At 34.9% G+C, this 23652-nt stretch overlaps 2 protein-coding genes across 11 annotated transcripts in view; one reads left to right on the top strand and one right to left on the bottom strand.

Moving 5' to 3' along the window:
* LOC147842141 (uncharacterized) overlaps positions 1-23652 on the top strand; it is a 1078568-nt gene that overhangs the window by 497232 nt on the left and 557684 nt on the right. The window lies entirely within an intron of this gene.
* stard13a (StAR related lipid transfer domain containing 13a) overlaps positions 1-23652 on the bottom strand; it is a 250288-nt gene that overhangs the window by 64287 nt on the left and 162349 nt on the right. The window contains exons 1-2 of one of the 10 annotated variants that reach the window (XM_087271059.1): positions 19448-19478; positions 19123-19371 (exon numbers count right to left, since the gene is read on the bottom strand). The exons of 8 other annotated variants lie outside the window; for them this stretch is intronic. In XM_087271059.1, the coding sequence (XP_087127185.1) occupies positions 19123-19366 (244 nt within the window). In that variant the 5' untranslated portion in view covers positions 19367-19371; positions 19448-19478. Of the gene's footprint in view, positions 1-5231; positions 5386-19122; positions 19372-19447; positions 19479-23652 lie in introns of those variants that run through there. One more of the 10 variants, XM_087271067.1, reaches the window with a different exon arrangement.

Genomic DNA, 23652 nt, shown 5'->3' with positions numbered 1-23652 from the left:
ATGGTATCTTTATGCTTTAGAAGGGTCAAAAACTTAAAGCACTTTTCACGTATTGACTTGAATCAAATTAACTTTTTCACAATTTACTCAAATTAAACTCAATTTACATCAATCAAACTGACTAAAATATTAGGTATAACCTAAAAAATGTAATTGAAACCTGATTAACTTATTAAAATAAGTTGAAGCAACATAAAATATTTCTTGTGTTGACTTTGTCATATTTTTTTTTTACAGTGTACAAAAGCGATTAGTTACGTTACTAAAAAAAAAGGTTAATACACCGATTGTAACTTACTAAAGTCAACATTAACATTAGCTTTATTGTCAATTCTGCCACATGTACTGACATACAGAGAACTGAAATGATGTTACTCTTACATACTGGGTGCATTCAGATACATAATTGTATTCACTAATTTTTATAATTATGCACATAGTTAATTTGTGTAATGTTAAGAGAATTGGATTATTCATTTTATATAGTCAACCAATCACTTTAAAATCAATGTGTTTACTCACTTTAAGTAAAGTTAACTAATCAGCTTTACAGTATGTTATGGTGTGAAATGTGAAAGGTTCAATTAAGTCACTGTCTATAAAAACCTTCCAAGCATTCCTTCCTAGTATTCCTGCAGATAATGTAGGTCATTATTTTTAACAAATTAGCTAAATTCTGCCATTCTGTGGTCTTCACTGACAACTGTGACTCTTATGGCAAGAATGTAATCATTTCATGTCCATTTTCTGTGAAAAGTGATAAGGTTATATTAGAAAACAGGTTTTAAAAGGGGCAATTTCTGGTGAACTATTCCTAATAAGAAGGGTGACCATTGCATCATTTGTATAACAATTAAGGCTGCACAATACCTGGAAAATACTTAAAGTTTGGCTTGTCATCACTGACTTGATTTCATTTTATTGAATATGATGCATTGATTGTATTGTTCTGTAAGTGTGTATTGTACAGTACTTTTTGTTGTTGTTGTTGTGGTTGTTTTTTTTATATTGTTAAATTTGTCACAAATTTCTGCCATCTGATTGGTCAGACTTGGATAAACACCCTAACAACAATAAAATTAAAATGATAAATCAATCAAAAATAGTTTTAAGACTTGTTTTTACAAAGGACAGTAACTATAATACGTGTAATAATTATTTCTATGACAAAAGGAAAGTCCAAAACTGTAACAAGAAATTGTTGAGAACCAGAATCCATCAAAACTCATCTTAAGGAGACATTTGACAAAACCTGAGGGAACATTTATAAGAAAACTAAATTATGTGGAGTGTGGATGTAGTTATTGTTATAGCTATAATTATTAATGTGAACATGCAACTTATTTCTCCACAAATTAATATTAAACACTTTCTCCAAGCATATATTCAGGTAAACAATATGACAATAAATAAGAGAAATAGCATTGTGTAAGCAGTATTTAAACCCATTGCTCTATCAAATGCAATTAATTAGAACATTAAAAAAAAAATTTAAACACAAATATTATGCAGTGCAATATGTATGAGTGTTATCTCAATCTACAGTAGCTGTTATACTATTATAGCTGTATCTGAATCATAAATGTTTGACGCTAATCCCATAAGGCAATGTGTACGCAATACCTATGGACAAATGCTTGATAGATACATATTGATTGTACAAATGTTTAATAATCCATCCTGAACATCCTTGATGAACTGGCTAGATAGAAAACAACCGCTGTAGTGCTATTTCATTCACGGTAAACATGAATTGCACCACGTTTTACTTACACAATGCAAAAGCTGCATGATTATTAATTGATAAATTACGATCTCAATTCAAAGACGAACTTGATGTTATTCCTAAGTGAAAAAGATCAATTTTTGTCTATTAATAAACCATGACAAGTATGATCACTGCACACATTCTGATCTCCATATGAACCAGTGAGAACATGTATAATTATGCAACAGCTTTAACCTTCGGTAATTTCAACCACAGTATTGCTATTATATAACATTGCAAGTATTACAGATTTACTGAGATACAAGTTTATAATGCAAATATAAATAATGATGTGTTTGACAGCAAAGACAATAGAGTACACAACCTTTTGAAAGTAATTATGCTCTTTAAATAAATATTTCATTGATTACATCATCATACCAGTAGGTGGCGACAAGTATCCTAAATGTAATTGCTGTTGAATCATTCATTCAAGCGATTCGATCAAAAATGCTGATTCATCCAGTTCCAAAGGCCTTTGAATCATTCACTCAAGCGATTTGATCAAAAATGCTGATTCATCCAGTTCCAAAAGCCATTGAATAATTTATTCAAGTGATTTGATCAAAAATGCTGATTCGTCCAGTCCAAAAGCCATTGAATCATTCACTCAAGCGATTCGATCATAAATGCTGAGTCATCCAGTAGCAAAAGCCATTCAATCATTCACTCAAGCGATTCGATCATAAATGCTGATTCATCCAGTACCAAAAGCCATTGAATCATTCACTCAAGCGATTCGATCATAAATGCTGAGTCATCCAGTGGCAAAAGCCATTGAATCATTCACTCAAGCGATTCGATCATAAATGCTGATTCATCCAGTACCAAAAGCCATTGAATCATTAACTCAAGCAATTCGATCAAAAATGCTGATTCATCCAGTACCAAAAGCCATTGAACCATTTACACAAGCGATTCAATCAAAAATTCTGATTCTTCCAGTACCAAAAGCCATTGAATCATTCAGTCAAGCGATTCAATTAAAAATGCTGATTCATCCAGTACCAAAAGCCATTGAATCATTTACACAAGTGATTCAATCAAAAATTCTGATTCATCCAGTTCCAAAAGCCGTTGAATCATTCATTCGAATATATTCTTCTTACATAGGGATACAATTAACATTGAATCAGAACAATGTTATTCATTTCTGCCGAATCATGCAACTTTAGTTAAGCAGCTGTTTGTGTATCCATGATTTGGTGTCTATGTGCGCATGTTTTTAACAGTGCAAACTTGACTTTCAGACCACCAAGGCAGTAAAACTATGATCCTTTTTGAGCTTTATAATGCACATTCTCCCACAAATATTCAGCCTCTGTGTACTCTTTGTCTCAGCTATTTCTACCACAACAGACACACAAACACACACACATACACATCTCCCATGGGTTTTCTCCAGACAGTTCCTGTATTGCTCATCTGAGCACACAGAGTTAATACAGACAAACACACACATACACATACACACACAAATACTTATGGACCACTGCCATTTTCCCACACATGCTAAAGTGATTTGACATCCATCCACTGGGATCATCAGGAAGTTCCTTGTTTAACTAAACATGACTCTGAAATTCCCTCATTAAGGACCATGTTTCTTTCTATACTCTCAGTCACAGCAAAGAAAAATCACTAAGGAAGTCCTTAAATATGTTTCTTCAAAGCAGCAGTGAGTTTAGATGGCAGGAAAATGGATACCTTTGCTTAAAACCCAGATTTTGTTCCAAGGAAAATAACTCAAACAAGTGAGACAAAGTTGATACTAAAATAAAACACATCTGACATAAAAGAAGATGGTTTTAGCAATATGTGCACATCCAAAAAAAAGAAACAGTAAAACAAATAGAAATGAAAAGAAATTATAATAATAAATATATGAATTAATTGATTAACTAAAAATAATTACTTTAGTTGAGTCAATTATTTTTTACTTTTAGGCAAAACAATGTGGATACAAATTAGTACAAACAAATAAATAATAATAAATCAAATGTTTTCACCATACTTTTCCATAAATGGTTACCACATGGTTGAATGATGGATTTATGGATTGAAAACTGTTTGTTTTTGTAATAACAAGTTTAAATAAATGCAAACAATGCAAATGAGTTACTATAAGGTATGGGATGATGAGGTTTAGGTGATGCAGTGGTGCAGTAGGTAGTGCTGTCGCCTCACAGCAAGAAGGTCACTGGTTTGAGCCTTAGCTGGGTCAGTTGGCGTTTCTGTGAGGAGTTTGCATGTTCTCCCTGCATTTGCATGGATTTTCTCCGGGTGCTCCGGTTTCCCCCACAAGTCCCAAGACATGCGGTACAGGTCAATTGGGTAGGCTGAATTGTCTTTAGTGTATGAGTGTGAATGAGTGTGTATGGATGTTTCCCAGAGATGGGTTGCTGCTGAAAGGGCATCTGATGAGTAAAACATATGCTGGATAAGTTGGCGGTTCATTCCGCTGTGGCGACCCCGGATTAGCAAAGGGACTAAATCGAAAAGAAAATGAATGAATGATAAGGTTAAACGTATACTGCCATTTGGAAAAGTCAAGGTTTAAAAACAGTCAAAACATTTTTTATATCATTCCTACAGGGTATGTAAGATGTCTTTATTAAGTTTTTTGTTTTTGTTTTTTAGGACAACAGTATCTTCAGCAGAAAAAAAAAACAAATATGCCATTTTAAAATGTAAGGAAATCTGTGTTTTTGAAACTAATGAAGACAGCAGAAGTAAGTAGCTGTTTCAAACAAGAAATGCAAATTAAATGAAGGCGCAAAAAAATCGCATAAAAGATGTGCAAATAAAGCAGCGTTTCCATTGAATGAATCAAAGTGAACAAAATCATCACCTGCTGATTAACTGGTGCCAAATATCAACAGTAAAAACTAAATTTGCAGAGGTAGGAGTAGCTGCGTGAATCTTTTCTTTATTTAATAAATAACTTGCACTCCAGAAGACAAATGCTGACACGAAATGGACAAGTGGTTGTGTTTGAAGGTCTGAGATGCGGATCGCAGATGCTCTTGACAGTTCTGGGGGTAATTAATAATATAATAGCACTAATACTGAGATGGTTACAGCATTTTAGAACGACCAAAACAACATTTCAGATGTTTTACAATGTGGTCAACCACAGATTTGTCCATGCACACACATTTTTATCATTACATGGTGTCTTATAACAAAATCACATGACTTTTTTTTTAATGCACATACAATGCAATAATTTGTTTAGTAAAATTGTATAGAATTAAAGCAATTAAAAGAAAAACTTTGACTTTATTCAATTTCAGTCTTCACAAAACAAATCTATATATGTTTAACATTGCATGCATTGTCTTTCCTTTAGCTTTAAAAAAATAAAAATAAAAAAAATCACAGAATATACCATATAGCATTAAGTAAAAATGAGCCATTTGGTCTTAAAAGAAAATTTCAAGAAGCAGTTGGATTTCTGTACCTCTAAGCATCGGTAGGCAGCTGTGGCTATGGGTAAGATCCTAAAACCATAACAGAGTTTCCCATCAAACATTCAGCGGGATTTATTCTCTCAGTCTCCAAGAAAAGCCTGTTCCAGAGCTGCTCTTCTCCAGCGTAGACTTCAGTATGTTGCTCTTTCTCTGCACTTCAGCTCCTGACTGTAATGCTGATGTGCCAATCCCTCTTCACCCTCCCCTCGCCCCAACAGCTGGAGTATGTACAGTCTTCAGCCCCCGACCCCCACCTCACAGCTCAACATGTGAGAAAATCAACATGTGCTGCTACCTTCAGGGCGCCATCAATCACACACTCACATACACACACATGCACACAAGGACACACACACACAGCTGGAGATGCAAACTGTCCAAAAGCTAGTTCCCAGATTCAAATTCACACAGATATTTATTTTTACCTGGAAAGCAATTGTAGTTCAGTTCTCAGGGATTCTTTGGCTTAGTCCAAAAAATGGAAAATATATTTGGGCCTGGTCCCTTATTGTTAATATTTCAACTAAGAGAGAAAAAAAATATGTATATCATTTGATGTATATTGCAGGATGGAACTTACAGAACACTTCAATACACAATATAAAATATACTGTACTGAACATGAAATATGCCAAAAGACATTTACAATAATATAGATGTAATTACAATGTAATAGCAATGTAATTAAATTTTATAACCATGTGATTACAATGTTATAGCAATGTAATTACAAATTTAAAATCATGTAAATACAATGTTATAGCATTTTAATTACAAATTTATAACCATGTAATTACAATGTTATAGCAATGTTATTACTTATTAATTATAATGTAATGACGTAGTAATTACATTCAAACTAAAAGTTTGTTATTACATATGTACTGCGTATATTACATAAAAATACCGTACATGAAACATACAAAGAAACATTTAAGTTTATAACTATTATCTTTGATGTACTTGCAAAGCATTTAAATTACAAGTGTACTTGTCTATTTAAGTATATGATTGTAAAAACTAAATACTGTACATGCAAATTACAAAGAAACATTTACATTATCTTGGATGAAACTACAATGTAACAGTAATTTTACACAAGATAAAAGTTTGTAATTATATTACATCTCAGATGTAATTACAATTTTATAACAATGTAAAATGTTATTACATAGTAATTATAATGTAATCTCAAAGTAATTACATCGAAAAAAAGATTGTAATTACATATGTACTGTGCATATTTATGTATCAATACATATGTATGTGCTCTGTTTATGCTGACAATCATTCAATATCTTTATCTCATATGGATTAATTATGTCAAAGTTTGAGCACCTGCAGATCAGCTAATGGCATTTGAACCAGCCAATGAAGTATTGTAGGTATCGCCACTGTAGGACTTTGCTGTTTGTCTTAATTTGCTGTTTTATTTTTGACTTGCTCCTGAATTTACCCCTTCTATCTGTCTGTTACCTTCTTTATATGTGATGCAGAATTTCCATCCATACTTCAAGCATTGATCAACTTCAGTATTCTTCAATTTTCTAGTCTTATCTCAAGCCTTGACAATTAACTGAGAAACCACCAGTTTAGACTTCTCACAAAGTATTTTACAGTATTTTAAAAATACAAAAATACAAGACACTAAAGCATTTTGATGCAAAATAGTTAGCCATTTTTTTAAACAATATCAAATACAAACTACAAAATACTATTTTGTATTTAAAATACATAGTTGTAATACATGTACAATATCATAAATACTGTCTGTAGGGCAATACAAAATACAGTTTGTACGGTATAAAAACAATAAAACCCTATGTAATGTCCCCAATGTATGAGAGAGAGAGAGAGAGAGAGAGAGAGAGAGAGGGAGAGAGAGAGAGAGAGAGAGAGAGAGAGAGAGAGAGAGAGAGAGAGAGAGCAGAGGGTCAAGTGTGGTTTAAGTGGCGGTGGGCAAACCAGAATCCTCACACATTCCCTTCTGGAACAGGACGAGGCTGCACGTGTGTTTCTCTGTGTGTGTGTGTGATGGGAAGAGAGACAGCAGTGGCACATGGAGGAATGCAGGAGTCCTGTGGCACGAGAGAATCAGCAGCCAGAAGCAATCTATTAAACAGCAGGCTGCTTTTAGCAGACCACTTCAGTTTTTCTATTCATTTATTTTTTTTAGAAAAATTGTGAGCAATGCAAAATGTGCCATGCTGCTATGGTGATGCTCGGGCTGGGTCATATGCCTATTTTGGCTGAACTGCAATCTACAGTATATATCTCAATATTTTCCTTGTTAAACGTTTTATTTTTTAATTATAACTATAACTGCAACTATATTTTTTACAAAAGAACATGTACTTCAAGAACCCAACTTTTTCTGTTGACTATTAAAACTTGTTATTGATGACTGATGGTCAGTTGGATTTTTTCGTATGTGTTTGATGTAATTTTTAACACTAAAATTAGTATTTTAATTAGCGGTGTCAAAATTAATGGTTTCTTCGATGCACCACTATGTAGAGGTGAGGTATCGATTTATTAATAGATCATCTGCGGGTATTACATACTGACGTCACTGACATTGTCATCTCATATTATAATATATTTAAAAACGTTAATTCAAGAATTCTTGTGATGTGGAGAAAAAAATATAATTGTTTATGGCAAGCATCATCAATGCACCATGATGCACAGATAATATCGAACTGAACCGAATCAATGACATGATAATCGTAACCGAACAAACCCATGAGACCAGTGTAGGTTCACATTCCTAAAGTTTTAATACTAATTAAAAGATTTCCACAGATTTTTGAGCCTGGCTATTTATCTAAGTGTAAATATATATTTATTCAGTTTTAAAATTTATTTCAGTAATATTGTTGAATAATATGCAGATGGTTAGATGATTTATGTGCAATAGTTTGTAAAGTATTAATTTCTGTCTTTTAGTATGAGCAATTCCATGCAACTTTGCCATGAAAAATAGTTTTCTCCAAAATAGAGAAACCGTTTTTACATTTTTGTGTATGCATGTATTTTACAATACTTTAAGAATACACAAAAACATCTCTGTCAATGTTTTGAAACTATTATATTTGATTTACCAAAGTCACACAAGTGGCAATTTCACATCTGTCACATCCATAACAAAGCTTTTTCCTCATTAATGCAAAAATGTCAAATAAAGTAAATTCAATATTTTTTGTTCAATAGTAAATCAACTTTTATCCTTTTGATTAGCATCATGTCTTTCGGGTCGCTCAGTTTAATTCACAGAATTTCTACAAAGTATGCTGTTTACTGTAAACTCGCAGACTTTTTTGGACATATCCATATTGCATGTCTATTTTCCTCATTTAAAATCTAAAGAATGATTTCAGATTGATATTTTTCTGATCCCATAACTCTATGGTTAGTTGTTTTGGAAAATATAAATAGATGTTTCAATATAATGTTAACATACAATTTGTATGCGAGTTTACATTTTAAGATTTTACTGCAAATGTCACATCTATAACGCTGGAATTGCTCAGATAGTTTTTATGAGAGACTTCTTTTGTTTACTAAATGAGTGTTTGTAATTGGATTTTATGCATTTTTAACCTTAAATAAAAGTTCAAATGTATTATTATATTTTAATTTAATGCGTTACATTTTTAGTTATTAGACCCTCAAAATTATTCTGCGTAAATCTGCTGATTTGTTTAACAAAATTCTGCACAGAAGGAGCAAAAAATATCAGTGAATTCTGTCTGTCCCTGATTATTATAAAAAACATATCACTGAACTATTATGCTACTTTACCTTTCTGCCCAAACATTGGACAAACGAAACACATGAGCAATCACACAAATACATGTATTCATCCATCAGCCACTCATCCAGCAGCACAGATGTTTAGAACAAGTATTGTGCTGGATTATCATGCTTAGACTGAGATCTAGTCTAAATAAATAGTTTGAGGAGTTGTAATCCTTGCCTTATTAAACAACATTACTGAGTACAGTAATATTCTGTGTGACTGACATGTATGATCGTACATCTTTTACCCACAAGAGGGCAACAAAGAGCAAAGGAAAAATTTCAAGATGTCAATCCACTGAAGCGTCCACCAGGATGGCTCTTCAACACTAATTCTTACTAAAACAAATTTCATTACCTCAAATACAAACAAGCTGAATACTGAATCACCATAGTGTTTGATTAAATGTGTGTGCTGTTCACACAATTATTCAATTTATATGTAGAGTTGTCTTGATACTTCTACAATCCACTTTCCTGCTAAAAAATTCTGAACAATGCATTCATCCATTCTCCTTTGGCTTAGTCCCTTTATTCATCTGTGGTCACCACAGTGGAATGAACCGCCAACTTATCCAGCATATGTTGTAAACAGCGGATGCTCTTCCAGCTGCAACAAAGTACTAGGAAACATTCATACACACTCATTCACACACATACACTATGGACAATTTAGTTAATTCAATTCACCTACAGTATACCACATGTCGCCTGTGGGGAAACCCACGCCAACACGGGGAGAACATGCAAACTCCACACAGATATGCCAACTAACCCAGCCAGGACTCAAACCAGCAACCTTCTTGCTGTGAGGCGACTGTGCTAACCACTGAGCCACCGTGTCAGCCTTCAGAACAATGCACACGTTCTTATTAAAATAAACTGCCATTACCGCAAATACCAACAAACAAACAGTATACAGATGATCAACTATAGTGTTTGATTCATTTATATATGGACCAGTCTCAATATATCTACAATACACTTTCTAGATATAAATTCAGAACAATGCACTTGTCTGATTAATTCTCGCTTTAAACCTTCATAACATGAACCATAAGGGTGCTTTTATAAAATGTTAATTTGAAGAAATATATAATTTGAGTTTGAAAACAGGCTTGTTACATTATATTAATAGAATGTTTAACATTCCAAATTTATTGCCAAAAATGATGTCATACAATACAATAATGTCATAAACGCCCGGTGTTTTGTCGATTTGTCCTACCTTACATTTTGTAGTATAAATAGTATAAGTACTGTGTTCACACTGAAAACTCTAAAAATAATAAGTGCACTTTAAATACCCGGATAATGCACTCATTCAGCGTGTGTAATGATGGACACTTCACGCACTCAACGACCGCAGTTTTGCTTACGTAGCGGAAAGGGCGGAGCTATCGAATGCATATGTTGAATAACTTTATTTATTTTAGATCAGTGGTTCTCAAACTGTGGTACGTGTACTACTAGTGGTACGCAGGCTTCCTTCTAGTGGTACGCGGAGGAATGAAATATGTCATGTACATGCTTTACACATTTCAAAATTTATCAAAAATGATGTATATAATATGCCATATATTCCATATAGCCTATATTTCTGAAGTAATCTGCCACATTTTTTTAACTTTGCAGAGTTGTAGCTGCTTTACTGGGCCTACTACGCTACTGTATTTTAATACTGCTCATTTTGGTGGTACTTGGAGAGACAATTTATTTCTGAGGTGGTACTTGGTGAAAAAAGTTTGAGAACCACTGTTTTAGATGGTGAAAGCAAAATTCTTCTACAAGACTTTTTAGACTTTTAGAATTCTTTTAGATGGCGACCGTCAAACGTCATCAGAGAAACGGTTTGAATTTCCGCTAAGTAAAAAAACATTGGAGTGCCATTTGGGACGCCACTACATACATATACTATCCTGTTGAGTGTGTAAGTGCATAAGTACATAGTGCTTGAGTGCATAGTGTATAGTGTGCCATTTGGGACGCAGCTATTGTCCTACCTCCCATTCAAAAGGTAGGAAGCACATTTTAATGAAACAATATGCTACCCATCATTTTCTACCAGTGTAAATTTGAATGTGGAGTAGTGTGATATGAAGCTGGAATATTGCCCTAACCTACCTAATCCCTAACCCCAACCTCAGAATACAGTGTTGGTAGCATAATCTGATGGATGGGATAAAATGTCAGGCTCTATTTTTTATGACAATAATTTTTCAGGTTTTTGTCTAAATGTTAATTTTACTGTAAATGACTACAAAATGATATTTAAACAACCACTTTTAGTCAAACAAAAGGTATTCTTCAGGGTATAAAAACAAAGACAGTTCCCGCCTTGAGTGTGTCATTGTTTTGATAATGCTTAGCTGTATGAACAGGACAGGATTTATGTTGGATTAAGGGGCTGAACCGAATCACAGAAGTTCAGCCCTGATGTTCTGAATGTCGCTGATCAAACACACACATGCCACAGCATCTCTCATAATGAGTCACAAATGTACATATTCACCATCCAGGAATCCACACACAAGAGCTAAAAGAATGGGTTATACTCATTGATTGATGTATTTACATTCGTTTTTATTCTTTAGTTCGTGTAATACAATACAACAGGAAAGTTTGTGTTGAGAAATAACACATAGACCTAGTAATATGGAATATTTAATTATGTCTTCATACAGTCAGGAATCTTTAAGGCATGTGTTAGTGAGGACTGCTTTTAGGTAAAATAAGTTGGCAGGTTTGTACATCTGTCACAGCTTCGAACCCCAAATTCACCATATATCAATATATGGATTAATCATTTGACGCTTAGGTTAATATTAATTATATACAAATAAACAACTCATAAAGCTGATGCATTCAACCCCTTAGTTAGAATGAATTCAGGTTAATTTTGACCTGAGAAATGCTTACGTTTTGCAAACTAAAAATCTTTTATATATATATATAATTCCCCAAATTATCATCATTATTATTTAAAGGCACTTTACACTGTTGGATGACATGTATTTAGAAAAACCAAAGCAGTAGTTTGATAACACTGTGACTGAGCATGGAATCATGGGAGTTGTGGTCATAATATCTTGACACTCCTGTAGAAACCATGTTCATGGATGAGCTAAAGTATTCACCAATCAGTATCATAGTAGGTTTTTCTTCTTTGCTTTGACCTGGTTAATGAAACTAGGTTCTGCTTCATTTTCATTATCACTATCCCAACAGAGCAGAAGACAGGTCTTGCAAATGTGTAAACCCTTCCTCATTGTGTTGACACATTTCCCCCACCATTTTTAAAACATTTAACACATATGTCATTCAAGCAGTAAAAACTTCATTGTTTTAGCTATGGTAACCAAACAGAAACCATCTATTCCTAAACATTAGAAACTACCAAGATCAGAATGAATTCACTGAAGCACCGGTTTGACACTCCTTCACACAAATCTTCAATCAGCAATCAGTCTGCAAACATTAAAAATGGTGGAAGCTCTGTGTTGTTCTGTGCCAGCATGGATGGAGGAGCTCAATAGTGGCTATGTCCTATACTCCCAATAGATTTGATTGTATATTGGTTTACATGTGTTTTCTCTAATATTTACAGTATTTTATTACATTTGTTAGATTTTTTTACTAATTTTTAAAAATTACAAATTTGGCAAATTTGACAGCCCAAATAGAAAGACAACAAACGGCATTAGCAATAGGCTACAATGGCAAGCAATGGTGCACTGATTCACAGTGAGTTCTGTATTTTGTTGTCCACTGTGTAATGATTAATTGAAAGAGCTAATTTATTTGTTAGCAAGTTGTGTTGTTTGAAGGTGAAACTAGCTTTTGTTGCATATTTTAAATGTTTTGACACGGTATGTGCGTTTTGCAAGCAAAATGTGTCATTTTGACCATGAGTGCTGCTGTTTAGCCCTGTGTGTTAACTGTTTTGAAAATGTAAAGACGGCTGCATCAAAGCAATCAAGAAAAACTGTAAGAAACATTTATAATATTTTGTAACAGTAAACATGTCAGGCTAAATAATTTAAATAAATGATTGACTTCTGCTGTCTTCATTAGTTTAAAAAATGCAGATTTATTAACTTACTTTCTTTTCTGTGGATATACAGTAAGCCACTGCACTGTTTACGTATACAGTTGGTCTATAAGATGTTGGCTGCTGGAGATATTGTTGCCCTAAATAAATCAAATTAAATAGTCTTTTTGCCAATAAAACAACAACAACTTACTTATACCTTGAAACAGTATAACAATGTTAGTGGTTTTAAAACGGTGACTCTATCAAACCATTGTAAATTTTGAATCTACTGTAGTTATCTTCCCATGCCTAGTCACAATCCCATTTGTCTTTCTCTCTCTCTCCAATTTCCCTACTGTCCTGTCGCAATAAAGTCAAAATCGCCAAAAATAAATTTGACATTTTTTAAAAAAGAAATTAAATTGAAATCAAATACAAAGCTTGTGAATTAGGTTCAAAACATATTGAGAGTAACTGTGAAACAGAATCTAATCATAATTAATCAAGAGCTTGTGAATCAAATCTGAATGATATCTTAGATATTTATATATATATATATATATATATATATATATATATATATATATATATATATATATATATATATATATATATATATATATATATATATATATAATTTTAATTTTTTATTTATTTATTTTCTTTTTTAAGCTTTAGTAGGCTTTTATTTTAGATAAACAACGCATGATGTGCTACCACTTCCTATGTAAATATATAATGTTACATATAAATGCATAAAACATTAAAAATACCATTAAATGTTTATAAACATTTCAATAATTTTAACTATGCGTGTCTTTTACTTGTAGTTACCGATAATAATGTTACTAATATGATTAGTCTTGTTAAAATCTCAAGACTGTAATTAGACTATAAAAAGAACTTTCAATCAGGCATTAAACACAGAAGACCCATTGGGGTTCTCCTAAGCGGACTTGATTGCAGGGTGGACTCAATTTCTTACCACACCAGCACAGTACCTGGATGGGAGACCGCATGGGAACACTAGGTTGCTGCCGGACGTGGTGTTAGTGTGGCAAGCAGGGAGCACTCAACCTGCGGTCTTTGGGGGTCCCCCAGTAAAATGATGGGGACTCTATACTGCTCATTGAGTGCTGTCTTTCGGATGACTCTCTGTGGTTGTTAAAAATCCCAGGATGTCCTTTGAAAAAAAGTAGGGGTTTAACCACTGGCCTCTGTCCATCAAGGCCTCCTTACCATCCTCATATATTAACTGGCTTCATTACAGTGTGTTGTGCGGTATGGTGCAATGTGGCTGTCGTTGTGTCATCCAGGTTGATTCTGCACACTGGGGGTGGATGAGGAGATTCCCCCCCAAAAAAATGTAAAGCGATTTGAGTGTCTAGAAAAGCGCTATATAAATGTAAGGAATTATTATTTTAGCGAAGACAATGGTTACAGGTTTTCAGATTTCAACATACTGTATTTGCTTTTGTGTTTAACTGGAAAAACAAGACTCAAAGTTTTGTAACCACTAGAGCGTGAGTAAATCTTTATTTTTAGGTCAACAATCCCTTTAAATTTGAATATGTGTATCAAATCATAATGAGAACTTGATCTAAATAAAGAGTTGTAAATATGGAGAGCTAGCAAACCATAGACAAAACTCATGAGTAGGAATTCAAAATATTTTAACCTCTCTCTGAATAAAACCCCCTCCACAGAGACATTTATGGCACATTAAGTGCAAATAAATACAAAAGACCCATATTCAAGTAAACTCAAACTAAGTTAATCATACTTTGGCCTTAAGCGTTCACTTCACATTTAGCTCAAAGCTCTTGCAGTGGCAGACCTGCTTTATCAAAATGCTGTGCATGACAGGCACCGGGCCCAGTTTTTGATGGAATGGGGTATTCTTGGAGCTGATTCGCGGTACAGCTGCTAACACTTAGTCTGCAGTCAGGCAAAAGAAGGTCAGATAATGATTTGAGACACAGGCAAAGAGAGAAACTACCTCTTAACAGCTGAAACGTCTGCAGTGTTTGTGTCTCACCTTTTAAAAAATAAAAATAAAAGTCCCAGCTGTGTCAGAGCAGTGGGGGTCAAAGCATCCTAAGAGAGTGAATTAGGGCTACACAAAATATCATTTCAGGATCAATATCGCAATGTGCGAATTTGCAATAGTCACATCGCAGGATCTTCAACATCAAGTTGGGATTATAATGACTGAGGAACAACCGCTCAGAGCACATGACTTGATTGCAAAGTTTAACCCCAATTTAATAGTGTGAAATAATTTTATTTTGATAATTTATACATTAGTATTTCAATTCTCTAGCTGTAAAAAATAAGAACTGTTTCTGGAAATTCTGAACCTAGGAGAAAAATAACGGAGTAAACAGATGACTATGGCTCCCTTACTGTATACCATAGGCAAGTTTGAGTAAAGCTCAGAGTATTCTGTCAGATGAATCCCATCCTATGCACCACAAGTTTTATCTTCTCCCTTCTGGTATTCGATACAGAACTCCTATTAGTAAAACAAAATTTTATTAATTCCCTCAGCTGTAAAGTGTTTAAATTTAGGGTAGATTTGTATTGTACAATGTGTTTTTCTGTAATATGTTTAACATGCTTGTATGCTGCAACCAAATTGCCTTCGGGAAATGAATAAAGACTAACTAACTGACTGACTAACTAACTAACCAACTAACATGTGCTGTTATTTAACATTTGATAGTCAAGGTAAGGCAAGTTAATTTATATAGCACACTTCATACACAGTGGCAATTCAAAGTGCTTTACATAAACCAAACTGAAAGAGACAAGTATCAGAAAATAAAAACAAAGAATAAAAGTAATTAAAAACAGATAGAAGCAGATTAAAATGTGTTAAACGGGTTATAAAAGAATGTAAGAAAAAATAAAGACACAATAGTGCAATCTATGGGACGTAGCACAGTGCTCATTCAGTAAAGGCACAGCTTAACAGATGTGTTTTCAGCCTTAATTTGAATGCGCCCCGTGTTGGAGCACATCTGATCATTTCTGGAAGCTGATTCCAGCAGTTGGGGTGTATACAGTAGCTGAAGGCGGATTCACCCTGCTTTGACTGAACTCTTGGAATTTCCAATTTATCTGATCCTAAAGATGAGTGATCTGTTAAGTTTGTATTCAGTGAACATATCTGTAATGTATTGAGGTCCTAGGCCATTTAGTGATTTATAGACAAGTAGTAATAGTTTAAAATCTATCCTGAATGTAACTGGGAGCCAGTGTAAAGACCTGAGGACAGGTGTGATGTGTTCTGATTTTCTGGGTCTGGTCAAAATCCTGGCCGCAGCATTCTGGATGAGCTGCAACTGTCTTTTCCGGAAGGCCAGTGAGGAGTCCATTACAGTCGTCCACCCAGTCATCCACCCTGCTGCTGATAAAAGCATGAACTCGTCTTCACTGAAAACAAAGCATCTAATTCATGCAACGTTTTTGAGATGATAGTATGCTGATTTAGAAACTGCTTTGACATGACTACTAAAACTCAGATCTGACTCCAGAGTCACACCAAGATTATTGACCCTATTTTTTGTTGCTTGACCTTTAGTGCCAAGGTACGCATTCACCTTGAGAACCTCATCTCTGTTTCCAAATGCAATGACTTCAGTTTTCTCTTTGTTTAACTGAAAAAGGTTTTGGCACATCCAACTTTTAATATCCTTAATGCATTGGCAGAGGGTGTCAATGGGGCTGTATTCGATAGGCAGTAAGGCTAAGTAGATCTGAGTGTCATCAGCATAGCTGTGGTAGAAAATTTGGTTCTTTCTCATTATTTGGCTCAGAGGGAGCATGTAAAGGTTGAACAGGAGAGGTGCCAGAATTGAGCCTTGTGGGACTCCACATGTCATGGGTGTCCACCTCGACCTATGGTCACCTATACTGACATAGTAACCTCTTCTTTCAAGGTAAGATCTGAACCAATTGAGGACTGTCCCAGACAGCTTAACAGCCATATCACCCTGCAGCCCAAGACCGGTTACTCACTGAAGCTAAGCAGGGCTGAGCCTGGTCAGTACGTGGATGGAAGAACACATGGGAAAAAACTAGGTTGCTGTTGGAAATGGTGTAGAGAGGCCAGCAGAGGGCGCTCAACCTGTGGTCTGTGTGAGTCATAATGCCCTGTTAAAAGTGAAGGGGACATTACACTGTCAGTGGGTGCCATCTTTCGGATGAGATGCTAAACCGAGGTCCTGACTCTCTGTGGTCATTAAAAATCTCATGGCACTTCTCGTGAAAGAGCAGGGGTGTAACCCCGGTGTCCCAGCCAAAGTCCATCTACCGGCCCTAACGATCATGGTCTCCCAATCATCCCCATCCACCTAATTGGCTCTATAACTGTCTCTCACCAATAGCTGGTATGTGGTGAGCGCACTGGCGCCATTGTCCTGTGGCAGCCGTCGCATCATCCAAGTGGATGCTGCACACTGCTGGTGTGAAGAGACTCTCCTCATGATTGTGAAGCGTATTGGGTGTATGGCCATACACAATAAATGTGCTATATAAATACACATTACATTACAACCCAGTTTTCCAGCCCTGTCAAATGCAGCACTGAATTTCTGTACCTCAATGATGTCAAACTCCACCAAAAACCATAAAGCGATAGTTATTTCATAAGTTTTTTATTATTGTTCTTTTGTTTTTATCCGTGCTTTAGTTTGTTGATTTGATGTATTTTCGGTCATTTTGTATATTTTATGCACATACAATATCCTAGTCAAAGTCAAACTTCCAATCAAAGTAATTGGTGAACTCTATCCAAATAGAGTTAATAAAGTTACTTTGTGAAATTGTATTTATATCACAATATAAAAATGTCAATTTTTTTCCAATATCGTAGTGTAAATGTGAAAAATGTTAAATCGTTATTATTCTACAGCTGCACAGATGGAGGTGAATATATCCTGCAGCATGATATGCATTCACATGCCACAGTCGTGACTGGACAAGTCAGACAAGCGATTTCCAGCCACCGAGACCTCTGCAAGCCAAATGACAGATTCACTGGCATGCAATCCAAACATTCCTGCTGCCGTGTGAGAGAGAAAGTGTGTGTGTGTGTGAGCAGATTCCAACCAAAACTAAAGCTGCCACAGCGCAATTCTACTAACCACCAAAGCATTTCACTGTCAAAGCAAAGCTAAACACCAGTAGTAATACTATTATAAACATATCTAATGATTCACATTTGCACGTTTATATAGGCTTCTCATCTTGCTAATGTGCAAGCAAACCAAAACAAACTGTCCAGTCAGACCTCCAAGTACGCAATACAGTGGCGTTAACCTTTAGAAAACAAGTACAAACACTCGTCATGTGCCGTGCCATCACACGCTTGAAGTATAAATGGGGTTATTCATTAATAATTCTGTGGATTTGTGGATAGTGCTTTGGATTTGGCCGGGCTGTTCTCTAATGCTATAAACACAAAGACTCTTTACATCTCGAAAACACAAGCAAACTTTGTCTTGTAGCTTGTATTGCCGTTGAAATCTGATAAGAACGTCAAAAGCTGAGAGCAAAGTGCTTCAAATTCACGTAAACATGATTCAAAAGTCTCTGTAGCGCAGAATAATCCATCTGTTTGATTTCAAGGTGTCACTGACATTTTAAAGGCGAATTAATAATGCACAAGCACTTGCCTAATCACAATTATATCTCCAATAAACGGAGTTTCTGCAAACAAAGATGCAAATAATCTTACAAGACTTTCAGAAAACTCAACATCACAAGATCTCAAGAAAAAGTTAATGTTTCTGAAGGAATGTTTCTCATTATCTTCTCCAATACGCTCCAAATCAAGAATTATTTTACTTTTTCCAAGAAATTTTACAAGGTGTCAACATTTGAAGTGAATCAAAACCATTAAAGTTGTCCCAAAACTATTAACAGTACTAAAACAACACCCATTTTTGTCTTTTAAAATGACGATTTTAAAATGTAGATGAAAAATAACCTTAATACAAAGAAAGACTAGTCTAAACTGCTACCCAGAATGCCTCGCATACCTTGGGATATCTTCTTCAGCAGCTGCTGTCTTGCAATAATTCGGGCCAGGCGTAGCCCAGACCGCCTGTGGTGGCTGTCCAGTCTGAGGTATATATCTTGAGTCTCTGGAGTCATGCTTCCCAAGCACTTGCTGTCAACAGACTCATCTGAGAGATCAGCCAACACTTCGTCCATCTCTCCAATGTCCGCAGGTACAGAGACGCTCAAAACCGCTTTCCTCAAATGCATCATTTGGTCACACATTCACACTGAAATACACCAAAAAGTGTACCTATTTTATCATATACCTACTTAACACTGACAAGCATAAAGAGCCAAACGCACCTAGGCATGAAGTTAGTTCTGATCTGAGTGCACACTTTCATCTGCACCACCCACTTAATGGTCATGTGACCGCAAGAGGAGCCAATAGGATTGGGAGGGTAGAACGAACCTGCCAGCCAACTGAAAATCAGCCAAAATCCTGCTTCAGAGTGAGTTTAGAGGGTGTTTTTCAAGCATAGTCTGGGTCTGTGTGCATGCGTGGATGTTTCAGCCAAAGAAAAGAAAATGAATAGCGCACCTTGGGGGAAAAAACAACATACCTTGTGCAAGAAATCTTAGTCACAACGAAAGAGTAAAAGTGATCTGCAGTGATTAGATAAGGAGAAATAACGGCAGCCAGAAAGCATTGCAATATCCTCAGAGGTTTGAGTGCATCTTTATACAGAATATCTGACATCTGGTAAATATTTTTAAATGAAATCTACAGGATCCGCAGCTGTTACAACCGGTTATTAGAAATGTTTCAATTGTTCCTCCAATATTTATATATATATACACAGTTGAAGTCAGAACTATTAGCCCCCCTGAATTGTTAGGCCCCTATTTATTTTTCCCCCAATTTCTGTTTAACAAAGAGAAGATTTTTTTCAACACATTTCTAAACATAATAGTTTTAATAACTCATCTATCATAACTGATTTATTTTACTTTACCATGATGACAGTACAAAATATTTTACTAGATATTTTTCAAGACACATCTATACAGCTTAAAATGACATTTAAAGGAGTAACTAGGTTAAATAGGGTAGCTAGGCAGGTTAGGATAATTAGGCAAGTTATTTTATATTGATGGTTTGTTCTGTAGACCAGTGGTTCTCAAACTGTGGTACGTGTACTACTAGTGGTAAGCAGGCGTCATTCTAGTGGTACGTGGAGGAATGAAATATATCATGTACATGCTACACATATTTCAAAATTTATCAAAAATGATGTATATAATATGCCATATATGACATATAGCCTATATTTCTGAGGTAATCTGCCTCGTTTTTTTAATTGTGCAGGGTTGTAGCTGCTTTACTGGGCCTACTACGCTACTGTATTTCAATATTGCTCATTTTGGTGGTTCTTGGAGAGGCTATTTTTTTCTGAGGTGGTACTTGATGAAAAAAGTTTGAGACCCACACGGCGCTAATAATTTTGTCCTTAAAATGGTGTTCAAAAAATTAATAACGGATTTTATTCTAGCTGAAATAAATAAGACTTTCTCCAAAGGAAAAAATATTATTAGACATACTGTGAACATTTCATTGCTTTGTTAACATCAATTTAAAATATTAAAATTAAAACTAAAAACTCAAAGGGGGGCTAAAAATTCTTACTTTAACTGTATATACGATTGAAGTTAGAATTATTAGCCCCGTTTATTTATATATTTTTACATATTTCCCAAATTATGTTTAACAGAGCAAAGAAATTTTCACAGAAAGTCTGATAATATTTTTTCTTCTGGAGAAAGTCTTATTTGTTTTATTTCGGCTAGAAAAAAGCAGTTTTAAACACCATTTTAAGGACAAAATTATTAGCCCCTTTAAACTATAAATTTTTTCGATAGACTATAGAACAAATTATCATTATACAACAACTTTCCTATACCATAACCTGTCTAGTTAACCTAATTAACCTAGTTAAGCCTTTAAATGTCACTTCAAGCTGTATAGAAATGTCCTGAAAATATCTAGTCAAATATTATTTACTGTCATCATGGCAAAGATAAAATAAATCAGTTATTAGAAATGAGCTATTAAAACTATTATGTTGAGAAATCTTTGCACCGGGTGCATAATAGGCCCTCAGAGTTGATTGAACTAGTAGAATTTGGTGGTTCTGAAACCAAAAATGTCAAATGTTCCCAAATCTCATTCATTCCTTTTCCTTCGGCTTATTTATCAGGGGTCACCACAGTGGAATGGGCCGCCAACTAATCAAGCATGTTTTACGCAGCAGATACCCTTCCAGGTGTAACCCAGTACTGGGAAAAAACCCATAAACACCCATACATGCAAACTCCTCACAGAAAAGCCAACTGACCCAGACGGGACTCGAAGCACTGATCATTTTAAGTGTTTGATTCAATATGTTCCATTTTCTTCATTAGTCTGACTAATTTAAGCATATATGAATAATGATATTAAAGTGTTATTGGCTTGCTTTAAGGTTGAAAAAGAAAAGACCTTGTTTTCATAAACTCCACACTGAGAAGACAAGGTATTACATGAAGTTTGGAGAAGTCAGCAGTTCCAGACCTGGCCCAGTGCTTCACCTGTACTGTATGAGTTATCAAAAACACAAACTCTAAGAGAAAAAAGGAAAACCTCCTAAAACAGCAGATTTTTTATAATTCAGGTCAACAGTTAAGACATACAAAACTGGAATCAGCTACATATTGTAAACATTAAAGCAGATTTTCTCCATGTTGAATCCTTGAAACGTGCACTGACAAGCCTAAAGAGATGCTGTCAAAGCATCTCTGAGTGAGAACCTGACAATGGTTGCCACCTGGTGGTCATGAAGTGCAAAAAGTTTCTGAAAAGCCATTCATAATTTATTCAGTTCAACTAAGGACTTCCTTTTGGGCTACATAATTCTGCAGAACTCAGTCCAGTCAAGACACCCACATAAGGGTCCTGCCAAAACTACCTAAACATGAACTTGAGCCATGAAAACCATGCAGCCCATTTCATTACGGGCATTCACTTATGAGCTAAATTCGGCACGGGTCACCCGGAGGTGAGTTGTTCATGGTCTATATCGGGGGGGACACTGCTTACAGTAATCCCTCATGTTTTATCAGTAACAAGAGTCTACAGGCTCAAAACCCACAACAAAGCTACCAAACACCGTGATTTTAATGTATACATTGTTGTATGCAATGTTTAACCAGAAGGTCTTGAATGCTAAGGCAGAATCGAATCCTTGGGTTTTAGAGAAAAATGAGGTTAGTGGGTTGAAGGAGAAAGAGGAGTGTCTATACCACAGTGAGTCCAGATTGCTTTTAAATGAACTTTTCCTGTCATTTCCTCACTTAAAGCCACAGAGGAATAAGCAGAGGCCTGCCATTCATGTAATATGGGCTCTATTTTACTAGAATTACTTTATTCCCCATGGTGGAAAACCAACGGAAGCTTCCAAACATTTGACATCTCTAAAATACTAAATTATACACAAAACCAAGTTAAAATGCAATTAAAAAGCATCCTTAATATGCATTACATGAATGTACTCTAGACATGAATGTTAGTCATGAAATGTTCTTGTTAAGGCAGTAGTTATTAATGCTGTAATGTTTGCAAATTATTTCACTTCAGAAGACCTATATCTACCTTCAGGAGCCACAAAGATTCATTTTAATGGATCAGCAAGAACCATTTCCACTAAAAACCTTCTGGAATGTTCTATACTAAAGAGGAAAAGTTAACCATTTTTTATTTTTGGGTAAATTGTAAACAACTTAGTAGGCTCTGTTCAAAATCTTAAAAGGCATAGTTCACCCAACACTGAAAATTCTGAAAACCTGTCACCACTGACTTAGTGTTTGTTTTTATTACTCAGCGTTTCTGCAGGTTTCACCATGTCAAATTTAAGACTTTTCAAAACCATTAGGAATGAAATTTCAGACTTATACAGAGTTAAAATCTAAAAAATTTGGGGGGAAATGCTTGGCCAGTTGAAAAGATTTTTAACAGTCCCTAAGAAATCTATTTTTGTTATTTCTTGGCACATTTTAAATAAGATGTCAAAACAAGCAAACTCTGGTTGCAGACATGGACTTAAAACAATTGAGTTAATATATTTCACTTTTGTTAAAGGTTTTATTGAGATGTATTGTTGGTGATTGAATGAGTGTTGACCTGATTGAAAAATTAAGACCTGTTTAAGGTGATTTAAAACCTACAAGCAGGGTGCAAATTATACATTGACAATCGGGGGTTTGGTAGTCAAGACTTTCAGTTATGTTTGGTAATATGCCTTAGTCAACCAAAGTTATATATTTCATTCAATTACATCAAATTTATTTATTAAACTTTAAGGGATATTGAGTGGTCCTCAATGACATTTTTGATATTAAATAAACAATGACAGGTTTGCATTCCTGCAATCTTTCATGTGCGAGCAAGTGTATAATAAAATATAAGTGATGCATCTAGTTTTATAGACAACTATAGTACAAACCCCTATTTTACAAGAAACATTTTCTGTGAA

This window comes from Danio rerio, chromosome 10 (assembly GCF_052040795.2).
Source record: "Danio rerio strain M-AB ecotype USA chromosome 10, GRCz13ab, whole genome shotgun sequence".
Classification (NCBI taxonomy): Eukaryota; Metazoa; Chordata; class Actinopteri; order Cypriniformes; family Danionidae; genus Danio; species Danio rerio.
The sequence above is the reverse complement of the archived record's forward strand: the minus strand, read 5'-3'. Positions and strand labels throughout refer to the sequence as shown.